At 33.5% G+C, this 19,959-nt stretch overlaps 1 protein-coding gene across 11 annotated transcripts in view; it reads left to right on the forward strand.

Moving 5' to 3' along the window:
* FAM172A (family with sequence similarity 172 member A) overlaps positions 1-19,959 on the forward strand; it is a 438,543-nt gene that overhangs the window by 115,811 nt on the left and 302,773 nt on the right. For 10 of the 11 annotated variants that reach the window (XM_058731896.1, XM_058731116.1, XM_058735455.1 and 7 more), the window contains one exon: positions 3,655-3,846. The exons of the other annotated variant lie outside the window; for it this stretch is intronic. In XM_058731896.1, the coding sequence (XP_058587879.1) occupies positions 3,655-3,846 (192 nt within the window). The remainder of the gene's footprint in view (positions 1-3,654; positions 3,847-19,959) is intronic. 11 annotated transcript variants of the gene reach the window in all.

Consider the following 19,959-nt stretch of genomic DNA (forward strand, 5'->3'; position numbering starts at 1 on the left):
ATGAACTAAGTTTTAGTTTTATAGAACTATTTAATAAGGAAAGAAATACTCTTTTCTTCCCTTTTTATTTCTTTTCATAAATAACAACACCCTGTGGAAACCCATGATCTGATGGTAAAGATTATGATCATGTATTATGTTTACTCTCTACCCTACATATATTCTCATGTACACATTATTCTCAATTGTAGTGTCTCACACTTGTGTAGAATTTTAGATTACATAAATTAATAACTTGATTATAAATTTTTGTTCATTTTATTCAGTCATATTTAAATAATTATCACAATTAGTGGGGTTCATGAGTATCCTAAAGTGAATGGTTAACTGCTAAAAATTGTTTTCACTGATCAGTTGGTCTTTGAATTTGATTGGTCAGTAAAGTGAGGTAGTGCACTAGAATGACTTTTATATGCATTCCTTAATGAAAGCTCAGTTAATGAATTACCACTGTTTGAAGACAATGGCCTGAACAGCCAGTTTCAAACTTAATTAAGCTAATGATGAAAATTATGTTTTAAGCATATAGATATTGTACTGTTTAAACTTAGCACTAACTTTATTTATTTTTTTTTTAATTTTTTTTTTCAACGTTTTTTATTTATTTTTGGGACAGAGAGAGACAGAGCATGAATGGGGGAGGGGCAGAGAGAGAGGGGGAGACACAGAATCGGAAACAGGCTCCAGGCTCCGAGCCATCAGCCCAGAGCCTGACGCGGGGCTCCAACTCACGGACCGCGAGATCGTGACCTGGCTGAAGTCGGACGCTTAACCGACTGCGCCACCCAGGCGCCCCTAGCACTAACTTTATACAGAGAAAGTTATAGATACCAACTTTAAGAATTCTGTGTTGAATTCAGATGAATATAAGCCAGTGACTATCTCAAATACTGCTCTTACTCCTTAATCATTAATACCACTACATTTCTCATTTTCATTGTTTTTTTTTTCCCCCTGAATATTCTGGTGTTTTCGTGTTTTTAAAGTCAATTCTTCTGCACGTTCCAGTAAAACTTTTATTCATCTATTCACGGCTACCTTAATTTGCAGCCCTTTAAATATTCTTGAACAGCATTGTAATATACAAAACACATCTTTATCTGAAAATAAGCACTCTTCCAGTTTTCAAGTGATTACTGTGGAATTTAAAGTGCCAACATTCCATTGCTTAAAAAGTTGACTCAGTTCCTTGTTAACAGGGTACTTAGTCAAAGAGAGAAAGAAATAGTGATCAGAACCTACTAGAAAGTCTATAGCTTTAGAGTTTTGGGTTTTTTTTTTTTTATTTGTTTGTTTTTTCTATTAAGATAAACAGATGTCCATTTCCATAGCCATTCCAGGATCCGTTAAGGCCTCAATGATTTTAAGAGGTATTTTATTTGTGCACATTTAGGCATACTCTTTGGTAAATGAATGACTGGGAACCTCTTTGACCTCTGTTTTATGATACACTGACAGCTTTGCTGTTTAATTTTTCTTTTCTTCTTTCCACTTCCCTTTTTTAAAAAAGCCATTTTAACGAGTGATTCCTCTTTTTTTTATATAACATTCTTTGGTAAAAAGGAATTTTCTTCTCACATTTGGTTTTCTCCAACTCTCATCTACTTCCCTTCCTCTCACTTCAGTCAGACCTGCTGTCAGCATCATAATCTGGACATCGCATGCAAGAGAAGCTAATGTGACTGCTTGACACTTCATACTTCTCTTCCTGCATACTTAATTGCTACTAATATAGAACTATGTTTTTTTTTTAATTTTTTTAATGTTTATTTTTGAGAGACAGAGCATGAGTGAGGGAGGGGCAGAGAGAGATGGAGACAGAATCCAAAGCAGGATCCAATCTCTGAGCTGTCAGCACAGAGCCTGATGCGATGCTCAAACCACAAACTGTGAGATCATGACCTGAGCTGAAGTTGGACGCTTAACCAAGTGAGCCACCAGGCACCCCCACAGTTATATCTTTTTAATTCTTAACATTGTGTAGCTCTTTTAAAATTTCTTATAGTCATATATCATTTTCATCTCCATATTTTTTTTTTTTTTCAACGTTTTTTATTTATTTTTTTGGGACAGAGAGAGACAGAGCATGAACGGGGGAGGGGCAGAGAGAGAGGGAGACACAGAATCGGAAACAGGCTCCAGGCTCCGAGCCATCAGCCCAGAGCCTGACGCGGGGCTCAAACTCACGGACCGCGAGATCGTGACCTGGCTGAAGTCGGACACTTAACCGACTGCGCCACCCAGGCGCCCCTTCATCTCCATATTTTAAGGAGGTCACTGGTGATGCTTGATAACATTCCTTATTCCAAAAGTTTATTCATTCCTTTATTTACTGAGTGCCTACAATGTGCCAGCCTCTCTTTTAGGCATTGTGAATGTAGCTGGATCCAAACAGAAAAGTCCATGCCTTCCTGGACTTGCATTCTAGTGGTGGGAGAAGATGGTTAATAAACAATTATAATACATATATAAAGTAAAGCATGCAATATATTAGACTGTGCTATGTACTATGAAGGAAAATAAAACAGAATGGGGCTAGAGAATTCTTGGGGAGATATTTAAAATAGGGTGGTCAGGAAAGGCTTCACTGAGGAAGGGATTTTTTTCCAGCCCTGTGGCTGTGCTCTTCTTACTGAAATAATTGCTCTTTGTGCTGTTTACACAAATGGCTACCAGTCTGTTTTAGAATTAGAGAAATTTTAATATTTTTCTCTTCCCAGGAATAGTGACTGGGAACATTTAGAATCTAGGACATTTTTTTTTTTTTGGTGTCTAGAGTTTTTGTCTATTTTTTAGTTTCAAAAATTTATGAATATCTAATATTGATAAGTGAAGAGCTGTTTCATTATATAGTATGTGGATTGACTTTCTTTATTTGAGGATGTGTATGACCAGGCACCTAGACTTTAGCTTCTGGCTTTGACATCTGCACAAGAGCTTCCATTCCTAGTCAATAAGGTTATAGGAATACATAAATAATATTCCTTCAGAAAATAATTGTTATATGAGCCTGTGTTCACATTCTGAAGGAAATTTCAAAGGCCACTGACATAGAATAGTAGGTGATTGAATTTTTAAATAGTTCCCTCTCTCCCCTTTTAAAAACTTAGTAGTATTCATGGGTAATATGTGATTTTCCAATAGGTATATCATCCTATTGGGTTTTTCTGTTTTCTATTATAGGTGCAATATACTTCTGTGATAGAATTATAGACTCACTAGCTGTGTGATTTGGGGCAAGTTATTTAAACTCCTTAGGCCTCAATTTCTTTATCTGTAAACGAGTATAATAATAGTACAACCTTAATGAGATTGTGATTGAGACAAACATTTACCATAGTATCTAGACCATAGGAAGCTTTAAAAAAAATCAGTTATTCTCATTTGTATTATAATACTAAACCTATAACATAGAGAGAGATATTTCAAATATTCTTTTGCATATTACTATCATGTCTTTTATGCTCACCCACCTCATGTGTAATTGTTAATCTCTAATAAATAATGAATATTTTAATTTTTTTTAAAGGTTTTTACTTCTATAATTCTGGAATAGCCATTCTATAATTTATGGTAGCCATGAGTTGTTTTCTCATTTATGCCTTTGCTTGATCAGAAAACATTTATTTATTACTTAATTTTTTTTAATTACAGGTAGATGCCACTGAGAGTGAACCAAAGAGTTTTATCTTTATGAGTGAGGATGCTTTGACAAATCCACAGAAACTGATGGTTTTAATTCATGGTAGTGGTGTTGTCAGGGCAGGTCAGTGGGCTAGAAGGCTTATTATAAATGAAGATCTGGACAGTGGCACACAGATACCTTTTATTAAGAGAGCTATGGATGTAAGTGCAATTTCTTTTATATTTTTTTGACATTTTATAGCTCTGTTTTATTATAAGTTATTTTATCCTGTCTCTTCAAAAGTACATTCTAAACATAATCCTATCTTTAAATCGTTTCTTATTTGTAGTGAAAAATTATCCTGTATTATTTTGCAGTTACAATGAAAAAATGGTATCTTAAGTGTACACAAATGTAGATAATGTCTTTGGGATGAATATTATTATTCTAAATTTATTATTATGTGATATATCACTTAAATTATCAAATACTTATCAGTATTATTTAAAATACTTATAAAAATATCAAGATGGCTTTTGGAAATCGTTGCCTACTTAAGTAAGAAGCTAAAGGAAATCTACTTGAAATTAATCTCTTATTCTGTAAAAGAAGAGTTAGAATAAGTCAGTGTTTGTTATTTCTTTTAAAAACACCAGAGCTCACAAATAAAATGCTTTAAGCATTAGACAAAGACCTGTAAAATGGTAAATTGAAATATTTATTGAAATACTTTATTCTTATTTGAATTCTACCTTTTCAGAAACTGGTATTTTAAAATTGTATTCAAGGTTTTCTTTCCTATAATCGTGAAATTGTTTTTTTCTCACCTAGCGTTGTTACATCTTAATGTTTGGTTGCTTTTTTTTGTTTGTTTTTTTTTTTTAACTGTCTCATTCTTAAGTTCTTCAGTGAACTTAAGAATATGAATAGAGATTTTCTTCAGAAAAAAGGAAAGTGCTATCTTGTAGAAGAAGATTTCATTTAAGAACTTAAAGTTATTTAGGAATATATGTGTACATGTATGCATTATAGGAGCTACATTATTACATTTTTGTAATTACAATGGGAGAGGAATTATTTGAAACATTGATGATTGCAAAGGTCAAACATATGTTTCCTGCTCTGTTACCTCTGAAATGATAAAATTAAGGCCCATCCCAGCTGGACTCTATTTTTATTAATAGATTTTAAGGCCCTTAAAATGCTTCAGGTAGAATTTCTTGGGTTAATTGTGTATTTTTTTTTCAGCCTTCATGGATGTGCAGAGAACAAAAGACATTACTTTTGATTGGTTACAAACTTCACCAGTACTTTTTTAGTATTATTTAAGTAAACTATAGTAGAATTTAAGTAAAATGAAGTTTAGGGTGAAGGACATAAAATATTGTATTATTTAAACGTTTATATCTCTAGTTATGAATCATGAAATGACCTTTCTCTCTGACACATTAGTTTTTGGTTAGAAGAGATCCTATCAGTGGTTTTGAGAACATCTTATGTGAAATGTGATCACAATTCACTGTATATTTGAAAATATAATTGAGTAAAGAAAATTCGATGTGTTTGTACATATAAATGCTTAGTGAAATATTTTATGTAATTACATTGGCCTGCTAATAGATCAACTAAGCCTTTCCTATCCTAGTTTTATTGTTGTGTAAGATTTTTCAAGGTGAAAGACTATGGTAAGTCATGCCAAACATCTGTGAATAAGCTATCTGTTGGTTTCCCAAACAAGAGGGAGGAAGTTTGTTGGTAACATTAGACTCGTCAGTCATTTTGTTCTTATAAGTAGAAGTGTAGTGTTTGGAGACTAACAGCATTTCACTGCCTTGACTGTTTTCTGCTTTTCCCAATAATAAGAACTCATGATTCCTTAAAAACAAACAAACAAACAAACAAACAAAAAAACAAACAAACAAACAAAAAAACCCAGAAAAACCCCAGCTGATTTCTAAGTACTTTAGTATTTAGTGTATTTAGAATTTATATGTTGTGTACTTTGAAAATTTTAATTGATGTACTTTTTTCTTTTTGTTTTATATTAAGAACCTGAATATGAACTTTATTGTGGTAAATTTCTACCTGGTAAAAATTAAAAAATGGGTATCTCTTTAATCTAGATAAAGTGATTTGTTACTCTGGTTTTGCCTTTTCATGGTATTTCTCCACAAGTTCTTTAAGGACTAGTGTCGGGGGGGGGGGGGGGGGGGGGGAGGGGCGGGAGGAGACTGGAGGGAAAGGGGTTATATCCTAGGTAGCAAGCACAGGAAGACTAATTTGAAGGAGAAGAGCTACTTCATCCTTACCTTTTAATCATATCAGCTCTATTTGTTTTTATTTTGTGGACTTTTTTTCTAAAATCGTTTTTAAAGAAATGTTTCCAAAGTTTACAAAAGACTGGAAGCCACTACTCCTTTCTTCATGATCTGTCAGTTTTTCATATTACAAGTGAAGTAAATTCTGATATTTTTCAGGATAGACAATATGATCTCTACTTAGTATGGTTTATAATATTTCTGCTATGGCACCTCTTCCTCGACCTCACCCACTCTCACTCTCTAGTGTAGAGTGTACTCTTGCATTAGTAAGCTTTCCTGCTTTCACAGCTGTAAAAAACAATTTCTGCTATATCCCTTACAGATTTTTAGGATAAGATTACAGGTCCTAATATTGAAGTCATAGCACTGTAAGATTAAAACTTTTTCCCACCAGTGAAACCCTGCTTCTAAGTGGACTGTTTTGTTAACAACAACTACAATGACAACAAATAGGTTTAAATCTATGGAGCCACTTTTGTTGAAGCTGGGGTGAGGATTGGAAAACTTCTATAAGGACCCCTGAGATTTCTTCCTGAACACTAGATCACAGTTTGAAAATAATAACAGATATTCCAGTCCTTGCATTTTAGATATGTCAGAACTTTATTGTAAAAAAATTATTAAGATTTCATGTTGGAGAAATAGTACATATCAGATACTGTCCCCACAGCTTCTGAGGTTACCATAGCTCATATTTTTAGTGTTTAACAGTCTTCACTGCATATCATATTACTTGGAGTAAGAAACTGTATATCATATAGCCAAGTACTAATTATTCAGTGTTTGTGCAGTTTGAGAGTTACTCGTACGTGTTTCTTCTTTGATCTTTTCTCATGTGGATCTTTCTAGGCATTTCAGTTGGTCTCTGTAAAATGGGCAAGGAAAGTAAAGTCATTACATTACTTGAAGTCATTTAATTACTAATTGCAGATATAGAACAAGGGTGCAGAATTTAAGGTGTCAGTCACTGTCAGGGTTGTGCAGTATTTGTAGGACCCAGAGGATGAGTGCCTCCTTAAATTTTGCATCCTAGGCACGTCTCTGATCTCTCCCTGTCCACGCTTTGACTAATTGAGATGTACTGTCAAAAAGTTTTATGGAGAGTAGTTTGGGAGCCAATAGTCTATAGAGCCAAATTTTACCATGTATCAGAATCACGTGGACGGCTGGTGAAACACAAATTGCCTTTTCCCGAAACCCGATTTTGATGCAGAAGGGTCTGGTTGGGGCCTGAGAATGTACATTTCTAAGACCATACCAAGTGATGTGTATGCTGCTAATCTGAGCACAATATTAAAACCTCTGGTATAGGTAACACTCTTTGGATGGTTGAGGTTAATTTATAATTTTCAGACTCTAAGTGTAATGGATGAGGTAGAACTTGATGGCGATTATATTTAGTAAAAGTGTAAGAAGTTCTAGAAAATGTTTTATAATTAAATCAGTAGAGAAATAAAAGTTTAAATTATGAAGAATACTTTAAAAATACTATGTAACTGATGTACTCAACATGACAAAGTTTATTGATTTTAATAATTTTTTAAGAAGTCTGATTACTTCACTAAGCCTACATTTTTCCTAATTTCTCATAGCTGGATTATTTAGAAGAATCTGATGTTTCCATAATTACTTAATTTTACCATGCATGTAATCTAAAAGTCAGGTAAGTGGTGCTTGGGTGGCTCACTTGGTTAATAAGCAACCAACTCTTTATTTCAGCTCAGGTTGTAATTTTGCAGTTTGTGAGATTGAGCCTACATGTAGCTCAGCACTGGTCTTGCACTGACAACACGGAGCCTGCTTGGTATTCTCTTTCTCCTCTCTTTCTGTCCCTCACCCCACTCACATGTGCTCTCTTTCTCAAAATAAATAAACTTTAAAAAAATTATAAGTAAAGTAAAATCAAAAGGCATATATCAAAATGGTGATTATCCTTTGCTAATCCTTCCTCATTTATTCTGTTCCTAGATATAGTCTGTTAATAGTTTTGGAGTTACTTATATGTTCCATATCCATATTTTTAAATTATAAGGCTGTTCTTTTGATTTATCAGTCACTTGATATTAGTCTTGTGTACTTATGATACACAGGAATCTCTTTCCCATCATCACAGTTTTTGGATTCAATCAGCAATCAAGCTTTGCAGTATTACTCTTACTTGAATACTGTTTATGGCTGAGCCAGATAGGTACTATGGTTACATTTCATTTTTGCTAAAGTTTTTTTTTTTTTCATGGAATTGATAACTTCTTTCCTTTCAATTTTCTTTGTAATAATTGTTAATTGAGATCTTGATTGGCTTCTCAGTAATGTTTTTACAGGGCCAGACTTATCAGAGAATCTCATAGTTTTCTCTTCTGGAGACCTGTCTTTTGGAACCCTGTGGACTTGTGTTTCAGTCTTGACGGGTCACTTTCTAAGCCTGCCTGTCTACTTGTCTCTCATCCTGGGATTCCCCTCAGATTCTCTCTTATGTTTGACCTCCTCTCTCCTGGATCTAATGACACCAGCGTTTTGGATATATGCCCTCATTTTGTTGGAGCTATCAAAAAGTGAATACGACATAAATTTCTAAAACCTTGTATTTCTGGGGAAAAAAAAGTCTTTATTTTACTTGTTCCCTTTATTTTGATAACTCAGCGAGGCATAGAATTCCAAGTTGAAAATCATTTTCACTCTGAAACTTGAAGGCTTTGTTTTCATTGTCTTTTAGCTTCCAGTGTTTTAATTGAACAGTCCAGTACCATTGTGATATTGCATCCTTTTGCTCCCTCTGTGGAAGATTCTTTTCCTTCTGCCTGGTGTCAAGAAGTCACTCCTATTGCTTTTAAGAAATTTCCTATGTTATGGTGTTTTGTCTGTTTGTTTTTTATTGTTTTGGGCACTTGGTGATGGCTTTCTATCTGTACTATACCCCCATGATGATTCTCAATCCTTAGGAAATTTATTGTGTTTTTTCTTGATAATTTTAATTTTCTCTATTTCTAGAATTAGTATCTTGGTTTTGGAGTTGCAGATTGAACCTGTAAATGTCTTATTGAATTGCTAATACTTTCTCTCTTATTTCCATCTATTTTTGCCCTAATTTTGTTTTAGTAGGTTACCTACTTTATCTTTTAGCCCTTCTATAGAATTTTTAAAGTTCTATCATATTTTGGAATGGAGTTCTCTTTTGAATCATTTTGCAGACCTCTGCATAGTACACTTGATTTGAGCTCTGTGTCTCTCTCTTCCCCTTCTGTGGTCATTTGTCCTTTCAGTCCTTTTCTGGATGTGTCTCAAAAGGAAACACCTTTGATTTCTTGTAGGGCTATCTGCACAATGTGAGATTATGACCTGGTTTTTGGGGTTTTGGTTTGTTTCTTTGTTAAGGAATGTGGTAATTGCACCCTAGGTGATATTAAAAGTAATGCCTCAGATTTTGGCCTCAAGGCCTACCCCTACTTTCTAAGAAAAGCACCTCGAAATTTCTCAGTTTTTCTGAAATTTTGTGGATTAGTTGACTTTCTTCTAGTCATGATCTCCCTCTGGAGGCACTTAAGTTTTTGTTTTTTGTTTTTTTTTTTTTTCCTTTCCTCTGTAGTACCAATCCAGTTCCATCAGCTTACAGTCTCCTAAAAATTTATCGACATCTGTGTCCTCTGTTCTCTCCACACTCATTTGTTTTGTCTCATTTGTTTAAACCCTTCTTCTTCTTCTACTTTTTTTTTTTACTAATATTTTAGTATGATTTGTGGAAGAAATAGAGATAACCAAAAGAATTCAGTACACTTTTTTAATTACATGTTTTTTTTTATCTATCTTGTTGTTCCAGTGACAGGTAGTCACTTTACAACTCATCCCTTTTTAAAACAAATAACATTAAAGCAATTTTCTTTATAACAATATTCTTTGCAAACCTTAGGAGATGATATCCTTATGTAGTGATATTCATCACAGTGGAATGTTTTAGGATTTTCTTTTTGAAATCATTGATTATAAGGTAGCTAAATTAAAGAATATATAAACTATTGTTTGATATAAATTGCATACTTTAAATGTTGATTTAGACCTTTCTAGTATTTAAATTGCTTGCTTCCCTTTTAATAAGCTATACTTAACTCTTCTATTCTGACCTTCTGATTTCTCTTTCCTTAGTGTATTTGGGATCCCCTCCTTTTTTGACAGGCACATTTTGTAAAGTTGATTGATTACAGTATTAGGATTTTTTTTTTTCCACAAATGAACATGGAGCCATTATAGATAGTTATCTAAAATAGGGTGGGTTTTTTTCCTCAGTAATTTGAGTAATTAAATTTGGTAACACTTTCTTAACTCCTGCCTTCAGTTCACTGTTCCACCTAGGTACTGCAAGGTCTTACTATTTTCACATGAATATTTACAAAGTTGGTGACGTGGAAATTTTAACAGGATTCTAATGGTTGTTGCTGCAGTGAGAAGTACTTTATCAATACAGGGCATAGCTTTATTTTTAACTGGAGCAATGACATCCAGCAACTTTTGGGATGTTACTTAGTATTTACATAGTGCAAGCAGAATATAGTATAGCAGAATACAGTTTATAATATATGCTAAGGTCTCAGAAACCTCAAAAACATGAAAATTGTTTGGAGCTTTAAAATATATTTTTGTTTAAAGGACTTAGAGGCTTTGATGCTTTTTTTGAAAAGCCATTCAAACCTTTGTGGAACTAAACACTTATTAAAATAAGATGCTATTTTTCAACATCTAAGATTGGCAGATAAATTGATAATAAATTGTATGATAATACCAAGTTTGAATATTGTTGGGAATGTAATTTAAAGCAATTAGTTATATTTTCCTAAATTAAGTGTGCTTATTAACCTTTGATCCTAAATTCCATTTATAGGAATTTATACTAGAGCAGTACACAAAGTATTCATACAAGATGCCCATCAAAGGAGTTTGTAATGACACAAAAACTTCTAATCACTGAAATATCCACCACTAGGGGACTATTTGATTAAATAATGGTATATTCATATAATTAAAAATTATATAGCTATTAATAAGAATGAGTTGTTTGTGTGAGTTTATGTGTTAATTCATATAAGATGATAACTAAGAGTTATCAGATGGAAACACAAGAATGAGATCATTTGTTAAAAAGTACAGTTATACATGTATACATGTACACTTCTCTATATACAGGGGTACACATTGATGTTCCAGGAAACTTAGGCAAGAAACTATGAATTTTCTTCTTTTGCTTTTACTTACTCATTTTTTATGTTTAATTCTCTTTTTTTGTTTTTTTTTTATTTTACTTTAAGCAGGTATTACTTTAATAATTTAAAAGACAAAATTTTTTAAAAATTGTAAATAATATTCATGAATATACCGTAGTACTATTATCACTTAACTATTATTAACTATATTATCACTTAACTATCCCTTAACTATTTCTAAAACAACTTAAATGTTACATTACAAAACTGCACGCAGCTTTTTAAAATAATTATTGATTTTTTTACCCATAAAGACTGGCTAAATTTAGACCCCTGAAATTTAATTTCAAACTTTAAAAACATAACTGAGGATTTTTTTTCTTATTTGAAATATGGTCTATTAAATTATAGGTTGAAACCAAGAACACTGATTCCAAATTTTAAGAGTAAACTTTGAGAGAAACTACCTATTAATCAAAGAAAATATAAGCTATTACATTATAGACTTCATAAAATATTGTTCAAGTCAGAAATTCCAGAAAAGGTTAAAAAAGCTTAGCACATTACTGAACTGACAAGGTATATGAGGCCACACTAGCCCCCATGCCAGCAAAAGAAAACAATGGAATGACAGCTCTAGTGTTTGGAGAGACGTTGTTAACGACAGCTTATTCCTTTATGATTTCAACTCTTGACAGAAGACAGGTCTGCTTGTTGCATCATGGCAGATATATCATTACCTCTGGCCCTGTCATGACTGAATTGGGAAAAAAACCCCACATCCAGTTTTGAAAATCCAATTACCTTCTGGAATTTTGGTCACTATTTCAGAGATAGATGTGAATAGCCATTCTGTGATAGCTCTTTGCATCTGTATTGTTCCCTAGTACTGAACTAATTAACTAATTAAGCATACACTGAAGCTCTTTCTGTAGTCAAGTAGAGAGCAAGGTGTAACAGCATAGAGCATCTTGATATTCTTACATCATCTCAAGAAAAATACTGCAAGGCCTCTTATCCTTAATACTTGTTTTCAACCTATATTTATACCTGACATCGAATAACTTTTAAAGTAGACCTAGGCCTTTTCACTAAGTGCAAGAGAAAAAAATACTGGATGTTTAAAATGATTAGGCACCATTTTTACTTGAAAAATTATTGGTCATAATTATAATTTCATTTTGACTTGGTCTTTCTATTTCTCAATTACATGCACATTTGAATTCTATTGTGTGGTTTTGTTTTGTTTGTTTTTAATCTCCCTTGGCTGCCTAAGAAGTGACTCTGGAGACAGAAAGAGAGGGTGTGGGTTTTGAAAGTATGTCAAAAGCCTTGGGGTTTGTGTATGATCAGAATTTTAATGGAGGTTGAGGTGAGTTTAAATGCATAGAAAGCAAACATTAAAAACTTGTTTAATTTCTGTCATGTTGTTCTCTTTTGAGTCACTCTGATATCTTTTTCAAATCTGCTTTACTCTTGAGCTTTGTGTTACTATATCCACGATCTGTGTTTTCCCCTCTTTTTATTCTGTTTTAACTGCTGATCCCTTTTCTGTGGTTCTTCCTTTAATATCAGCTGAAACAGTTTGAATTGCTGAATCAAAGCTGTTTGGGGAGTGAGAGAGTGTGTAAGATTGTGCAGGGTGAGATTCTCTGGGTAGAAGGTAACACCTCCTGCAGTTATAATCAATGCTCTGGACACTTTCAAAGATTGGAGAAGCCATGACTTGCTCCGGGGTTAAACTTTTAAAAGAACTTCCCTAGAGAAAAATATCATCAATAAAATGAAATAATTAGCTGACAATTCTTGAGTAGCCTAGGTTTAACAAGAAAAGATTAGAGATAGGTCAGCTTTGCATTTTTCACTGTACTTTTGGTTCCTTCTGGGTTTTAGCTTTATACTTTTATTTATCCTAAACATGGTTTTAAAAACTTAATTACTTCCGTATATCAGTTGAGCCCCTGAGTTACTTTAATTTGAGGAGGAGAACTAAAATGAAAAGAATATCAGCTTTTAGGAGTAGGAAATAGTCTGAACTGCTACTTGAAATAATTGAGACAGTAAATTATGGAAGGTAGGTTGTTTATGCATTATATGTGCATTATATGTGTGTGGATATTCACATATTTTTAAATGTATTATATGGGTTAAATGAATTATATTTAAATAATCAGTAAAATATGATTTTTTGAAGAAAAAGTGTTAAGTGAATTTAAGGATTAATAATTATTAGTTTCCAGGGGTGTTGTTTAGTAGCATGCTTCTTTGGTGATGATTTTATTCATCTGTTTATGTGATGTAAATAAAAGGCATATTTTAAAATATTAATTCCTAAAAATATTAATTCCTAGATAAATTATCTATTTTTATTTATGAAATTAGAAATCGTAACTAATAAGCATTATGACTTAAAGATTTAATATGAAAAGGATATATTATTAATTACTTATTTTTTTTATTTATAATACAACTTTTTTAAATTAAGACTGGATTTCAACAGTAATTCTGGATACTAACAGGCTAATACTTTAACTTTTTTTTTTTTTTTTTTTTACATAAAATACATAATCTTGTTTTCCTGGTCATAAAACAAATCACCATTTCAGATTTGTAGTGAGGTGTTATAAGAATTAGATGGAGGGGTGCCTGGGTGGCTCAGTTGGTTAAGCGTCTGACTTCGGCTCAGGTCATGATCTCACGGTTTGTGAGTTTGAGCCCAGCGTTAGGCTCTGTGCTGACAGCTCGGAGCCTGGAGCCTGCTTCGGATTCTGTGTCTCCCTCTCTCTCTGCCCCTCCCCCGCTCATGCTCTGTCTGTCTGTCAAAAATAAATAAACATTAAAAAAAATTTTTTTAAGTGATAAAAAAAACACAAGTTGTATTATGTTAACAAAAAGCACAAAAATAGTATTATGTTAAGTATACTACAGTTTAAAAAAATGGATAGTTTCAGGGTCATTCACATTTAATTTTATACGATTGTGAGATTAAAAAAAAGATTGTGAGATTTAAGCCAATTTAGGTTAGGTATGCCATCTACAAATGGCACAGCAGAGGAAACTATTATTTTTTGTTGCCTAGAGTTTAAATTATAATGAACATATGTGCTATAATTTAAATTCTGAATGAAAGTAAGTTATTTCACAGTTTATTGTTTTATAAATCAAAACTAAAGTCTTGATAGAGAAAATTAATATTTCTAAGAAGCTTTCCTTTGGCCTTTTATTTCTGCAGTAACACAGTGATAATGATAAATAATATAAGTATTTCTTCAAAAGAAACTTATTAAGAAAATTAGGGAGAGTACTGTTAAGCAATTCAACTTTGCTTTTCCTTTTAATAATGAAGACCATTGCTTTTATTATAATTTTCACAGTTTTACCATATTTAAGAGTGTGACTGAAGCTTTTAAAACAATTCTATTAAGTTGTGATCCTTACGCCTTCTTAAAACAATTCTATTAATTTCTTGTCTTTATGAGGCACCTGGGTGGCTCAGTCGGTTAAGCGTCCGACTTCGGCTCATGTCACGATCTCATGGTTCATGGGTTCAAGCCCTGCTTAGGGCTCTGTGCTGATAGCTCAAAACCTGGAGCCTGCTTCAGATTCTGTGGCTCCCTCTTTCTCTGCCCCTTGCCTGCTTACACTCTGTCTTCTGTCTCTCTCTCTTAAAAATAAACAAACATTAAAAAAATTTTTTTAATTGTTATCTTTATGATTACATAAAGAGATTGGAAACTTTGTTAAAGATAAGGACACTATTTGAGATATGAAGTTATAGGTATAAGCATTTATATATTCTGGTGCAGCTTGAACATAGGATGCTAAATAATAACTCACTTTAATAAAGATCAATTTATTTCTTTATTATTAAAAATAGATATGTTTTGAAACATATTCGTGACTATACCGTATACACAAACATACATATATGTGTATGTATATATTAAAATTCCAAATTCCTAACCCAGTAGTGGTTTGTTTTTTTTTTCCCAATAAACTATTATTTGAAAGACATGTCAATTCTGTTGGGAAAAGAGTACTTGCTTATTCATACCATGAGCTGCATGTTTGAATAAAATTCACTTTAATAATGAATTAGTCTTAAAAATATTTAAGAGAACATACATCCAGAGAAACACGTGCCAAGAATATTTCTAAACTTTAAGGAAAGTTTGATGTACTTCTCCGGTTGCATTTTCTGATAGTTAACATATCTTTCCATTGAGTTTTGATGCACATTTACTTAGTATTGTAATGGTACTGCCCTTTTGAATAGTGTGTATTGTTTATGATCAAAAACTTAAAGAAGTTAAACACTTTTATCAGAAAAAACTTAAACTATTGGTAATTGTCTTTTTTTTCCTGGAAATTAACCAATTATGACATCAAAGCCTGTATGGAAAGGTATGTAGTAGGTCATTCGCTGCTGCAGGCAGTTTATCTCACTCCAGGATGCATTTGTTTTGGTTTCTCTCATTTTCTGCCTGTGGCACTGTATGGTAAAATTCAGACATCTTCTTCCCCTCCAAGGAACCTCATGGGTGGAGGATAACTTATACAAAATTAATAAATGGTGTTGCTTTTTCATTATCGCCCATCCAAGGCAATTTGCAGTGTTCACTTTAGAGAAAAAAAAAATTGGGTTGTGTAGAAAGCACTTAGAACAATAAATTAACAAATTTAAAACAGTGAGTCAGTTGTAAAAGGGAAATGTATCTTGAGGCAGTCACTCCTATATTAAGCAATTTAAAATATTGACCTAGTAATTTCTTAAGTATTTGTATTTTATGATAAGTAAATTAGGTGAATTAGTTCATTTATCCAGAGGAGTCTAACTATTAGGCTTGCCTATTAGAAGTTTTATTGTTACTCTTCACGTGGATCATTTTATTTAAGCATTTTGTTGCAGCATACAAGAGAAACACTTTTTTAGGAGAGAGAAGAATTGGCATGACTGGTGTTGATCTGTTACATTGTGTGCTTCATGATGCTCATATCCGTAGGGGTGCCTGGGTGGCTCATTCGGTTGACTGTCCAACTTCAGTCATGTCATGATCTCATTTGGTGGGCCTGAGTGCAAAGCCTGGCGTGAAGCCTGCTTTGGATTCTCAGCTTCCGTCTCTCCCTGCCCCTCCCCTGCTTACACTCTCTCTCTCTCTCTCTCTCTCTCTCCCCAAAATAAACCTTAAAAAAGTTTTTTTTAAATGAAAAAATGATGCTCAATTCTGTATAAATACCATAGGTAATGGTATTTAAGTTTGCTTTCAATAAGAAATTATATATATAGTAAATAATAGTATGTATAGTATTAATTCCTTTTTTCTTTTTAATCCCCAAGAACTTTTTTGTTAGCTGTTGTATATATATATATACATACATATATATACATATACATATATACATATATATGTGTGTATATATATATATAACAAATATATATATATACACAATATATATACAAATATATATATTAAATGTTATATAAAGACTTTAAATGTAAAGTCTTATATAAAGACTTACGTGAAGGCTTATATAAAGTCTTTTTCTTTTACATTTAGATACATTTGCATTTTTTAAAAATGTTTATTCATTTTTGAGAGAGAGTGTGAGCAGGAGAGGGGCAGAGAGATAAGGAGACACAGAAACTGAAGCAAGTTCCAGGCTCTGAGCTGTTAACACAGAGCCTGACGTAGGGCTCAAACCCACAGACTGTGAGATCATGACCTGAGCCAAAGTTGGACACTAAACTGACTGAACCACTCAGGCACCCCCATTTGAGTTGTTTTAAGAGAAATAATTTTAAGATTAGGAATTGTTTTAAAGAAGCATTTGGAAGAAAGCCATATCATTGTCTCATCTTGAGCTTCTGCATCTCAGTTTGTTACTTTCATGATGTACAGACGTAACACAGTTAAGACTCCTAAATACTATAGCTTTGGGAAATACCTCTTACTTTGTTTAGGTATATTGCACCATGCTATAACTGTAACAACTTGCCCAATAATATCAATCCTGTTTTGTGAAATTTTATAGGTATGCTTCTGTTACCCACTAAACTGTAAGCTCATTGAAAGCAAGACATATATTTTCACCATTGTCTGGCAGTACAGTTGAATAGATAAGAACATAGGCTTTAGTGTTAAATATTCCTAGTTACCATTTTTAGCTTTGTGCCTTAATAGTGTGTGATTTGTTCAAGTGTTTTGAACTGTTCAGTCTTGGTTTTCTAATCCATAAAGTAATCATAATAGTAATACCAAACTCACAGAAATATCCTGAATATTAACTGATAAAATGTGTGAAAAGCACTTACTGCTGTACCTGAAGCTGTTTTTCAAACTTACGGATGGAGAGGTGAATAAATTCCATTAACAAAAAAGAAAAGCGTGATGGCTTATTGACAGACATCATTATTTATGCTAGATCTAGTAAAAGATAATCCTATGTGATTGCAGCTCTCCTGTTCTTTTATTTTTTATTTTTTTTTAATTTTTTTTTCAACGTTTTTTATTTATTTTTGGGACAGAGAGAGACAGAGCATGAACGGGGAGGGGCAGAGAGAGGGAGACACAGAATCGGAAACAGGCTCCAGGCTCCGAGCCATCAGCCCAGAGCCCGACGCGGGGCTGGAACTCACAGACCGCGAGATCATGACCTGGCTGAAGTCGGACGCTTAACCGACTGCGCCACCCAGGCGCCCCTCTCCTGTTCTTTTATAGGAAGATGATGTGTACAAGTTCTTAATCTAACAGCTGTCACATCATGAGTACTTAATAAATGTTAATAGTAATGAAAGTGGAGATGGTAGTTATTTAGTGTTTAGTTTTGTTTTTGGTTTGTTTTCTCCACTTTCTCTACAAATCCTGCCACTCTCTATCCCATTCCTTTAGCAGTATGATTGGGTTTCTTCTGGCATCTAAGTGTACTGGCAGTTATTTTTCTGGATCTATATTATCCAACTGTTCTAAGGACCCAGAGGACATGGGATTAAGTTGGTCTTGACAATGCCTTGGAGGTGTAGATAGTCTTGTAATATTATTCCCCAGGTGTAACTACATCTAGCAAGTAGAAACATAAACATCCTGAAAATGATTTTGAAAACTCACATTTGTTAATGGCAAAAATTTTGTTCTAACTTTTCTACCTTGTGGAATCCATCCCTCTATCCATCCGTCAATTCTCCAATTCATCTATAGATCCATCAAGCATTTATTGAGGACCAGCCACTATTTAGGGAGATACAGTATTGAATAAAACATTAGTGCTTGCCCTCAACACATTGTGGTTTAATGGGCGAATACAGGCATATTCAGTACAGTACCAAGTATATACCCAAACTGTAAGCAGAGGGTACCATGGGTTAGCATATTGAAGGCATCTCTTAAGGCCATCTTTGTAAAAATACTTCCCAGGAGAAGCATTATTTACATGAAATCCTTAACTATGAGTGGGCACTTGGAGGTAGGGAAAGGTATTCTAGGTAAAGGTACTAGTTGAATAAAACTTGAACTTAGAGTTTGATGTGAGAGAGAGAATAATATAAGACTAAAATTTTAGAGATCTTCAGGCTTTGATGTGTCCAACTTAAGATATTTGTAAGTTGTCTTAAGGATCATGAAACAGCACTGAATGATTTCTAAAAGAGGAAATAACATGGTCATGTTTGTGTTTTGGAAAATTAATTCTGGCATAAGTTGGAAGAGTAGATTCGGTGACTGGTAAGAAACTATTGAAGTAACCTGTGAGCAAAAATGGTAGACTGAACTGAGGAACCCTTGAGCATGTATAGAACTGGAGAGATACGAAACCTATTACAGTGATTTGACTATATGTGGGAAATTAAAAAAAAAAAAAGATTCAAATACAATAGCTGGGTTTCTGACTTGTGTAATAGGGGAGATGGTAGTAACACTAATTGAGGAGGAATACTGAAGAGGAGTGATCTTTTAACATTGAAAACGTTGACAACCTTATTATTTATTTATTTTTATTTTTTGAAATAGAGTGTGAGAGAGAATGCAAGTAGGGGAGGGGCAGAAGGAGAACAGAGAGAATTCCAAGCAGGCTCCATGCCCAGAGCGGTGCCCACTATGGGGTTCGATCCCACAACTGTAAGATCATGACCTGAGCCTGAATCGAGAGTCAGACACCTAACTGACGGAGCCACCCAAGCACCCCACGAATCTTATTCTAGACAAGAGGTGTAGATGCTACCATATTCTTCCCAACCCATTTGTTTGACAGTGCCTCTAACCCCACTCTCCTACTCTTTCCATCTTATCCTTCTGTTTCAACAATAGGTGTGCTGGATCATGCAGATGCTCTAAGAGTTAATTTTATGATTAGTCTAAGTCCATTGTTGCAGAATTGAAAGAAAAATCATAACTAATCCTAATATTATTAATATCTCCTAATATCATGTAGATTAACTTACACTCTGATTTAACTCTCTTTTACTTTTGTATTTTCTTTTCTTTAGGATATTTGTTGAAAGGCTACAAAGCAAGGAGCTCATTAGATAATGGAAAAAATTGTGAATGGCAGTTGTAAAGGTCTTAGAAAACCCACACTGAGACTGAGAAAACATTGTGTTTACTTGGATGAAATCTGTTGACTACCATTACATAATGTTGTAAAAAAGAGATCAGATACGTGGATATTTAGTATGGTCACATTCAGCATTTAAAATATTTCACATTTACAATATTTTGTTCATGGTCTTCTCTCCCAAAGCAATGGTTGCTACATTTAACTTTTGAAATTTGCATTATAGTGTGTGTGTGTGTGTGTGTGTGTGTGCGCGCGCGTGCACGCGCACGCGTGT

The sequence above is a fragment of the Neofelis nebulosa genome, chromosome 1 (assembly GCF_028018385.1).
Source record: "Neofelis nebulosa isolate mNeoNeb1 chromosome 1, mNeoNeb1.pri, whole genome shotgun sequence".
NCBI classification, from domain to species: domain Eukaryota; kingdom Metazoa; phylum Chordata; class Mammalia; order Carnivora; family Felidae; genus Neofelis; species Neofelis nebulosa.